Source organism: Montipora foliosa, chromosome 8 (assembly GCF_036669935.1).
Source record: "Montipora foliosa isolate CH-2021 chromosome 8, ASM3666993v2, whole genome shotgun sequence".
In the NCBI taxonomy this organism is placed as follows: domain Eukaryota; kingdom Metazoa; phylum Cnidaria; class Anthozoa; order Scleractinia; family Acroporidae; genus Montipora; species Montipora foliosa.
The window spans coordinates 8,003,915-8,014,796 of record NC_090876.1 but is presented as its reverse complement, the minus strand read 5'-3'; the positions used below and the strand labels follow the sequence as shown (position 1 = coordinate 8,014,796).

Genomic DNA, 10,882 nt, shown 5'->3' with positions numbered 1-10,882 from the left:
CGAAAGGGGATAATTATTTTTTAAAATGAGCCTTGGCGTTGGCCTTCTCCTTGGTCCCCGAATCCGACACCATATTATAATTTTTTCCTTTTTATCTGAGCCCGCTGGAAAAAAAAACCAAAAAAATTCTCGTGCGCGGCCAATCGAGACAAAAGTCCTGCAAACTCTCATGAAAAATATGATCAGGTTCAAATTCGATGAGAGTCGATGAGAGTAGCCGAGAGTGGATGAGAGTTCCTGGCCAAACGAAAGCGAGAGTTTCAACTCTAAACAACTCACGTCAACTCTTGCTCTCGTTTGGCGAGGGCTTTAAACATATAAGGATAAAAAGGTTAAACTTTTAAGAAAGCTTCACTTCAAAAAACTCCTTTGGTTTTAAGCTATGGAGAAAAACAAAGCCACAAAATGTTCGGAGCTTTCAATTTTAAAAATGCTTGCGCGAGAAAAAGGGTTTCTTAATCGCTCGGCCACGGTGTAACCATTGAGCTTCAAGCGCAGCGAAAGCTGGTTTGACTTGTCAAAGTACGTCCTTCTAAAACCAGCCTGATGAGTCTAGGAAGTGCACCCTTTATGTCATTAAAACGAGTTTGGCTAGTCTATCTACAACCTTCTTTTTGCAATCGCTCGTTCTCTAGCTGGATGATCTGGTAAGGCGATTTCTTCTCTGGTTTCTTCTCGCCTTTCACTCTTTTCCATTTCATTCTTCTATTCTGGAACCACACCTTCACCTGGCGTTCCGATAAGTCCAAGCTCACTGCTATCTCGTATCGTCGCAGTCTTGTCAGATAGTTATTTCGGATGAATTCGTTTTCAAGTTCACGGAGTTGATGTGTCGTAAAAGCAGTTCTTTCTTTTCTCTTCTTTCCTTTTGGCTTCTGTGATTTGTCTTCTTCTTCCTCGTCATCTTCATCCACGTCTCCTGAAAGAAACAAAAAATGCGTTCTCACTTAGAAATCGTAAAGATGTGTAATTTGCAATTTATGGGAGTGCATATTTTGGCGCCAAATATCCTTGAGAGGGCTTTGGACACGAGTTGGACGCGAACGCGCTTTAATTTAGTGAGTCTGCCGTATGTCACAACGAATCACCGCGCAGAATTGTAACTACTTTCGCTTCACAAAAATAACGCTCTTTCATATGTAATTTTTTTCATGATTTGACTATTGTGTCAGCGTTCTTGTGCACAAGAATATTAGGAGATCCTGTACTAGTGACGAGTTACCTAAATTTAATAAACTGGGATTCACACGTAAGCGGGAAACAACGTGCGCTTTCTTTCTCTGTCATAGCGACACTTCGATCAATGTGTGACACCCGAAAACGGGACCCGAAAAGTTTCGGGACAATCGAGAAACAGGACCCTGAAAATAAATGGAACAAAAAATATATATGTACAACGGAAACGATGGAGCTTAATTCTGAGTTACTGGTAATGAAAGCCCATTTTCTATTTACATATTCAAATGCCCTTAACTAGTAATTGATTCATGTGTTAGATCAGACATCAGCAGACAGCTGTTTCGAGAAAGGTTGTCCAAAAGAAGCGTAAAAGCGTTCGTTGGCGACAATGCCGAAAGGTAGTATGGGACAGTTTAATATGAAGTGAGCGATGCCAGAACCGTACAGCGAAGACCTACGGTGGCGAGTTATTTCGATGAAAGAGTTCTTTGGATATAGCGTTGCTAAAAGTAGCAGTACGCGCAGACTTATGTTGAAGCTCTTTCCCGCCATCACGCTACCAAAACACGTCCAAAAACAAAAGGATTCATTAGCAAAAACGATGGCTCTGCAAGTGCGCCACGATTTTTGTATACATTTCTCAAACTTTCTCTGCGAAAAACGACATAAAATAAGTATAGTAACCCTTTGTTGAAACTCACTCATATCTCAATGTAACACAGCATGAGTATATATTTCTAGGAGACCTTTTCGATAGCATTGCCGTCATGTTTTCGTTGACTCAAATTGACTGACAGTTTCCCATGATGCCTTTTGGCATTGTCGGTGCGCTTTAATGCTTCTTTTGGACAACCTTTCTCGAAACAGCTCATTCTCGTCACCAGAGCCTCGGATCGACCCAAGGCTCTGGGAAACTCTATGTAGGAGAACATGCGCTGTAGGGTTCTTATAGCCAAAAATTGGCTATTTGAACCTTACGGCGCCTGCTCAATCCTCGGGCCAACATGAATGCACCAATGAGAGACGCTTTTGATTGTTCTTTACGAAAACCAATAAGAGGACACTTTGTTTCAGGGTTCCCCAGAGCTCTTCTCTCCCTCGGTCAAGAGAAGAGCTCTGGGGTCGAGATTGGAAACAGCTGTATATAGGGGCCCCTGGCAGCCGCTATAAGTCCATTAGCGGTCTCACCCAACGCCCTGAACAACGCAACGAACAGCGTGTGGATTCTTTAACGGACCGCTGAATTAATCATTATTAATTTTTATCGTCCTTATCCGAGAAGACTAGAAAGTCTATCATTTGCAGATGTCATTACAAAGGTATTACTTTCTCGTCAGTTATTTAAAGATCCTGAGTGTTGGTCCGGAACAGAGGGGAGCTTAAACAAAAGGGAGCTTAAGCAATGACAACGGCGGCCGCGACGGCAACGAGAACGTCATCTCAAAATATAAAATCGCGTAATTTTCATCGCTACACGACTATTTCAACCTCTTTAATATGGCAAGGGTGTGGTAGTTCCTCAAAAATGACACTCGTCGGAACGACACTTGCTCAGTTTAGGGGAGAAAATGAAAATTTAACCTTAAGTGCTGACCTCCTTGAGAAAACCTCAAATTTAACTTTTTCACGTTGTTGTTTTGCTGACGACGGCAAAAAAATGGACAGAACTAAAAATTGCACGTGCAGGGCGTGCAAAGCTATTGTTTTTGTCCACTAAATATGCAAATTTGTGACGTTATTGTTGCCGTCGCCGTTGTCGTTAGGGGCACCCAACGTCAATTTTCGGAAAATATCTGTTCCGAAGCCGATTTGAAATCTAGAATTTTTGGAACATTTGTTGTAAAATTTCTTGATTTCTTGATTGCCTGTCCTACGATTTTCGAACATCTAAAAAATGGTATAATTGCCCATTTTTAACGGATCTTTACCCTAAAAAGGTCACCTAGAATTTTCGGGACCCTATTTTCTGGCTGAAATTTTCGAAAAGGTAAGTTTTGAGCCCTATAATTTTCGGATTACTAGACTTTCAGCTAGGAAATCCAAACAGATGAAATATTTTTAGGAGAAAAAGATATGCCTATATCTACCGTTTAAATACTAAAATACGTTTAACAATGCTATGTTTAAGTGGTTTTGAACTATATTCTCGTTGGGTGCTCCTGTGTCGTTGCTTAAGCTCCCTAATAAAGCTCCCTAGAGTCGAACTCACGACCCCCTGCATGGCAGCCCGGCCCTTAACCGAAAGAGCCAACCGGTCGGCACATGAAGGCCATAAAGGTGCAATAAAATTAAAGGTTGTAAAGAGCTGTTTAGTGTCTGGAAAAATGTGTTCTCTGTTTCTTTCTTCCCTACTCAGCTTGAACGTGCATTCTTTTCTACTTGATAACCACAAGCCGTGTCTATAAAAGTGAAGGTAATTCGACCAATGAGCCCCGGCCCGTTTCAGGGTCTTGATAAATTCAGTACAAACTACATCTTTTAATAGGTCTTTACGAGGGCAATACAAATTGCCTCGGAAAGTCTGTTTGTAATAGATACGCAACCTCGTTCCCAGGGTCTCTCATCTTAACGCCTGGGGCGAACGAAGAGAGACCCTGGCAGGGTCTGGTCACGTGTCTCCCAGAATCTGGGAGATGGCAATTTATCCAGTGAAGGGAGGGGCGGCTTAGTAAGAATTTTGTGTATGCTGAGACTACGGGAGTGCGGAATGTGTTGTCACCAATAACGAGGTAAGAAGATGAAATATAACCGACTTTCCATCTCTAGTGGGTAACACGGCGGCAACATCACGGCCATGGTAAATTGCCTCGAGGCAGATAACTTGTTTAACTTTTAGATTAACGTTAGAATAAATACTATGCGAAATTGCAGCCTGAAGGATACTGTAAAACATCGCGGGTAATGGCGGAGTCGCAGCGCGAAGCTATTAGCCTCGCTTTGAATTCGACAAAGCTCAATGCGACAAATTCCTTGTTTAGAGAGGACCCCTCCCTAGTGTTTTCAATTGTCACGGAAGCACGTGACCAGACCCTAACAGGGTCTCTCCTCGCTCGAGAGACCCTGGGAACGAGATTGATATATACGCAGCATATGCTTACGTATAACGAACGCACAGTCCACTTTAGCTCATAGAGGTAATTTATAACAAGTGAGATCCACAAAAGGGAAGCGATAATAAACTCGTAAATACGATGTTCAGACACAGAGACGAAACGAAAAGTTGGTTAAGCGTCCCTTCAGATTACCATGTGACGGCGAAGTAGACGGACACGCTTTAGAAGAGTTAGGGTTCGGTTTTTTTTTTCGTTCTTAGTTTTTAGCACTTCATAGCACTAGTCCATTTAGTACGTCATTTTAGTTTCAAGTAAAACGAATGAGACAAGAGACAGTGAGATCTTTCAAAAATACGTCACAAGCATTTCCGTATTTTTTAAACTGTTTATTACAGTTTTCGTTGATGATATAAAACGTCTTAGAACTATAGGACGTTGGGTAGAACCCAGCGAGCTTCTCAGTTGCATTTCCTGTAAGGGCGTCAACACCCAAATGTTGCGCAAATTTTACTGGCTGCATTTCGTGGACTATTCACAGGTCACTCCCATTCTTAGTGTCGTCACCCAACCCTCCCAGCCGTTGCATGACGGCACAAATAACGGTTCGGTAGGAGAATATCCGCCACAATCTGCCCCCGCAAAATATACACACGAATCCTGACTGGACTTCGGAAAATGTAGGTCCGCAATACGCTTCTGCAGGAAGAAGGAAATGTTTCGCTCGAAAACTATGCCCATACTTTGCAATGCAGTTGCCTTTTTGGATGACAGTAAGCGATAAAATGAGAACTCCGACGTCGTATTCCATTCAATGGGTTGGTTTTTCGATTAGATTTAGAGGAAGTTAAATACTAAAATCCACAAATTATGTGGATCGAAACCAGCCGATTACAACGTTGAATGTGACCCTTTAGCCCGCTCCGCTTCTGTGATTGACAGTCGTGAAAAACTAGATAGTCGACTGCGGCATGTTTATGAAAAGCTCAGTAAATACAACTACCTCTTCGAAGACGCCCCTTCAGTTGAAAAATGTCTCAGAAACATCTTGAATTCTTGAACATTCATGAAATAATGTCTACTTGCACACATCAGCTTTCTGTCCTTTTGTGGCTGTTACGAAGACACTGCTTTTGTCGGCTTATTCGTCTTCTTTCATATTTCAGATCAATGACAAATACACTGGAAGACACGTTGAAGTCGTCAATTAACTCAATAAGGGTAAAAGAATCTTATATGGAGCAAAGTACTTGTTTTCGATGAAAGACGTAAAGAAAAGGCGCGTAAGGTTTCATAATTGTTATGTATCTAAAAAAAATGAGATTAAAACATGGACCCGCCCTCTGGAAACAAAGAAATGCAATTCCTTTGGTCGAAAATTTTTCTTTTATTAAGTTATCTCTGAGCAGTTTAACTCTGTTTTTCATCTTAATTGCTCGAAAGTTTATCGTTGATCACTTTTCCCATGTTCATGCCCATCATGCGACTTTTTGAATGTGGCATTTATTGCGTTCCTAGGGAAGCCAAATTTTCGATGAGATCAGAGCGGTCTCAAAGAGTTTGATGAAATTCATTCCATCTTGAAAGGTTCAACTATCATCGCTACTTGCCTCTTCCTGGGTGAGTTTTTTTCTCTCGTACGCGAAGTGTTGAAGCTTGATGGGAGACGATGAGCTTATTTGTACGGCTATCATTAAGTTAAGATCGGGCTCCGACGTTACACAGACATTTTGCATGCAGATTAATGAAACACATTTCTATTTCTGGAAAAGCGAATTTTCAGATGTTCCTAAAACCAAATGTTTCCATGATCAAATGTGACATGCTGTCTTCCATCCTAAGATTGTCTTTGATGTCTCCGCCAACCAATCATGAAGTCATTTATCCCAGTTCCTGTATCACAGCATCTTGATCTCTTACCCAAATGGATTAACTAGCTAGTACGATGAAAGTTGCACGTGGGTAAATTGTTCAGAAAAAGATCAGAAATTTTTCGCCGAAATCGAGCAAGTCGTTGTGTTGTTCCCGTGATTTTGTCTTCCATTTAGTAATCAGTTATGTTGCATTTTTGTAGAGTTTTGGTTGCGTATGTACGAAGATCGATATCGAGGATAAATACAATGGGCATTAAACATACCACAACTGAGGCACCCGATCAGGTTCTCCGACAGTCTTCCAAATATAGCGAGCTCTCTTCTTTTGCTATGAGAAGTTACTCTTGATTTGAGTCTGGACAATTGCCCAGCGATCTAGTTGAACATTGATAATCACTAATCTTTATTACGTAAAAGAGTAATCCTTTTCCGCGTTTGAGGTGCTGATAATCTTTGTGATACAAAATCTCGACTCCTCCTTCCATGTATTAGCATTTATGTCATTACTATTATGATATAAGTAATGAACTAAGACTGTTGAATTTGAGGATATGCAATCTTTGACCGAGCTGAAAGATTTCTGTTTTGGACTCTCTCCAAAGTAAACAAGCGAATAATATGTCAGGAGCCCCCAACGATAATCTTCGTTGAAACATGTGTTCGGGAGAGTCCAACTGTTAGTTACTGTTCTAAGAATTTCGGTTCTATGTTGCCAAAAAAGCTATAGATGTCTTTACTAAAAGATCACCTAAAACGGATTCGCAACCAGGGAAAAGATGAGGGTTTTTTTTTGCAATTTTTGGCACTTAAAAAGTTCAACTAGCAGTTTCGGATGTGCAAATGGTTCGCCGGGAAGTTCTTAGAAGGTAACGCTCAGCTAGCAATTTCTGAAATGAAGATATCATTCCCTAAAATTTTGGGACAATTCAATTTTCAACTAAGATATCCGAACAGATCAAAATTCTTCTAGGTGATAAGAACATCTCTTTAGACAGTCTATAATCATTACAAAGAGCCTAGAAACGTCTCTCAAAGGCTTTTAGCTTATATAGTTTGTTAGTTGGGTGCATGCTGATGAATGATCGGAAAACCTGGCAGTGAACAATCACTTTTTTCTTGTTTTAGTTTGGAAAAGTTTGCTTTGTGTTGTTCAACTTTTTAAGACAAGTGAAAAAAACTGAAGGGTTCAGTGATTCAACACGCTTACGGGCATTAAAAACTTTTACTTGTTACCTCAATTTAAGCTAGTAGAATGTTTTTCACAAGATTCTTCCTATTCTACGAGTTATTTATTTGGTTTCTTTTTTATTTCTTCAGTGCAACAAAAAGATACAAAATTTTATTTCTAGGGGTTAAAGAAGTTCACGGTCGATAAGCGATTCAGTATTATCTAGCATTCGAAACATTCTCTAAAAAAGCAAAAACTTCACTTGTGGGTGTACGGTAGTTGTAAGCGTATAGCCAATTTTTGCACAGAAGTTGTCATTCATGGTTTTGCGGTAATAGGCAAATCTTTTGCTTTTTTTAAAATTTGCTGAATAATGGGTTATTCACTCCGGAATAGAAGTAACTTACCTTCGACCGACTGATCGTATAGTTTAAATTTAAGTTGAAAGTTCTTTTCTCTAAAGTCAAAATTTCGCGGACCGGTGATCACGAGCCTTACTAAACCAAAAACCATCCGCCTTCTACGAATTTGTTCATGGTTTAATTAAAGTGAATCTCGCTCTATTTTCTGGCGAAAATCATGACATTAATGATCAAGAGAATTTATTGTGGACAAGATTGGGAGCTCACGATAATGACCTTGCAGTCAAGATTAGATCAACTGATTTCCTATGGAGACCGCATGCACGAGAAAAGTAGGGAAATGGAAAAATAAAGAATGAATTGATGTGAAAAATCTTATCGAATAGGACAAGAATCTTAAAGGAGATTTATTCCAAAATAGTTTTGATGCAAGGAGTGATCTTTGCGTAACAAAACTGTATAAAAGATGGCTAAAAGACAATTGTTTTAAATTTGAGTATGGCAACCAGCAATGGTTAAAAGATGCTGCCTTGTTTTGAGACCCTGCAACTATTTAAGTTAACAAGGCTGTTTAGTCTCTGTTAACTCTGCGGATGAAAGTTATGACGATTAAAATTGGAGGAAGGGCACGTAACCTCAGTTTCCGCAAAGGAATAATGAGTGTCTCGTTGAGAGATATCTGAAGAGAAATAAAGAGGGGCTAAAGTTTTATGAAGGAAAAAGAGTTGAAACAGAGGCTTACTTCGAGCAAAAACTGAAGCAGGAAATAAATAAGCCTCCATCAATTTTGCATCATACAACATCAGATGAAATGAGGATATAATTCTCACTTAACTATAATATAATGAGCAGTACACAACAATCAGCCATAAACTCACCTCGAATAAGAAAACAATCGAGTCCCTAAGTTTTTAATCCGGCCGGAACTATGCGCCCGCCTTCGGAAGGCGATGAGCACAGAACTGCAATTACAAATCACTTGTACGTACCTTGGTAGCAATTCTCCGCTAACGTTTCGGCCGGGACACTCGGGTCGTGTGGCAAGGCATGACGCTCTGGCTCTTTCTCCGTCTGATTCAGCTGGTCTTGTGGAGGTAGAATCGACGGCGGCGTGAAGGACGGAGGCGCGTAATAATGACAGTGGGATTCGTAGCTTTGTCTTGAGGCTGGTAGATCCGCAAGGCGCGAGTCACTCGGATAGTGGATGGCCGATGGTGGAGGAGGAGGAATGTGGTTGAAGGGCACAGGGTTAGCACGCGCAAAGGTATTAAACCCGTACCTCGGTGCGTTATAAAGATACGACTGATAAGGCGAATGATGCGTTGAATTTTGTTGCGGAAGATGGTACTGTGGAGTAAAATGTCCATAACTCTGTCTGCCGTAACCAAAGCCTCTTGTGTACATGTTTCTAGAGTCGGCACACAGCATCACTAACAACAAGTTCTGCTGATTAAAAACTATGATTTCCCACTCATTTACATGTGTTTTTAGATCAAACTGCGACTGTTGATGTCCTACCCCGCGTAAGTAATCGATTTAACATACGGCATGCATGCTTGTGAGCCAAGGCCGCGTTGGGTCTCTTGTGTTAGGTGATACAAGTGGTCTGTTTTTGAGGGGCTGTACCTCGACGGTCGAGGACAACATAAGCACATTTACAACCATCACTTGCTCTCCATGGACCGATCTGCAAGCTTGTTGCAGAACCACAAGCCGTCAATCAACGACTTGGATCGAGAATAAATGGTTTTCCTGGTAGAAAAATGCCTGCAAGAGGGATCTTGAGGTGCAGGTAATGCTTTCCATACGAAAAACAGATGAAAAAAGCAATGCGCACTGGCCTGATAAACGTTTTCTTTGAATTTGCCGACTATGGTCAGGTGCTAAACGAATTAGGTTCAAACCAAGGAGCGCTTGCTTCATCAGACTGGCATTTTTCATGGTAAAGAACGTGGAAAAGGTTTTATTAATTTTCCACTTCATTGTCATAAAAAAATTTTTCCTTAAAATTTGAATAGTTAGTGCCTTTTTGTCAATTTTCTTAAGTGGACTTTATCATTCACAGTACTTTTAATTTATCTTTCTTGTTTTCTAGGTAAATATAGGACGTCAAACCTTTTTAATCTTTAGATGCGGCACGAATTGCGTTGTTTAAGGTGTTTGCAAACAGGACCGCTTGACTGTGATTTGTAATTGACGCTTTGGGTCGAATATGAACAAAAGCAAAATTTATGCTTCATCCGCCAGAAAGCTGTTGGTATATCATGGCATTTGCGGGTGAAGTTTAAATTGTCGATTAATCTGTCATGATTATTGTAGAGTCTATCTAATTGTTAAGTAATTATTTCATAACACTTTAACTTTTCCGATACATTTTCCGTCGAGAGTATTCGGTGCCTTTAAATTTCCATGCATGGGTCTTCAGCTAGAGCGAGTGTGGACAAATTTCTATTGTGAGAAAAATTACTCAATATAATTTATTCAAAACGTATCTCAGTTGTTTGAAATTAAAACCTTCTTATCAGGACGGTAGATTTCGACGAATCTTTGGGGAAATCTATTGACAAAGTGGATGTTGGTAGTCGGATTCTGAAATTCCGCACAAAGTCACAAAATGTGATTTCTATTCTAACTATTTTCGCTTTTATATTTGCAAAAAAGATGACCTCACGACAATTGTCGAGCCCTTCTCGGCAAGTCTGAGGCAACAAGTCGTATATACAAAATAACTTCGACACAGGTGTAAATCCCGTCAGCTTTGCTCTAACATCTGTTTTAGAAATTTATCGTTTCCTGTGGTGCTGAACCTTTTTAAGAAGCCGTATTTTAGCCTTATCTCAGCATTTTATACTCTGTGGAGAAATTAAATTACCGTTAATTTCTTTTTATGGTTATGTGTGTACTCGTCAGAGTCCGTTGGCAAATTCCTTCTGTTTTGATTTAATTAGAGACAGCACCTTCAAATTGCAAAAAAAAAAAAAACAGCGAGTGAAGAAACTGCTGAGAATTGTTTCCGCAAAGCAAGCGTCGAGTTTTTCCTGCTCATTGAGATCAATTAAGGATGAAGGTAAACCAAGCAAGCAAACAAGATAACTACATAAGTACAAAGGTAGGAGACAAATAGAAGCAATTGGGGGCAAATGATTCAGAAAACAAAAACAACGTAAACAGTTTAACAACGTAAAACAGAAACAAACAATTCAAGAGCAAATAATTGAACGATCAAACAAACGAATAAACAAACAAGAA

At 40.1% G+C, this 10,882-nt stretch overlaps 1 protein-coding gene across 1 annotated transcript in view; it reads right to left on the bottom strand.

Annotated features, from left to right (window-relative positions):
• LOC137967345 (pancreas/duodenum homeobox protein 1-like) overlaps positions 1-9,145 on the bottom strand; it is a 10,085-nt gene extending 940 nt beyond the window's left edge. Inside the window, exons 1-2 of the mRNA XM_068813875.1 lie at positions 8,623-9,145; positions 1-919 (exon numbers count right to left, since the gene is read on the bottom strand). The exon at positions 1-919 is cut by the window's left edge and continues 940 nt beyond it. Of these exons, the coding sequence (XP_068669976.1) occupies positions 597-919; positions 8,623-9,061 (762 nt within the window). The 5' untranslated portion in view covers positions 9,062-9,145 and the 3' untranslated portion in view covers positions 1-596. The remainder of the gene's footprint in view (positions 920-8,622) is intronic.
• Positions 9,146-10,882: the final 1,737 nt, after the last annotated feature.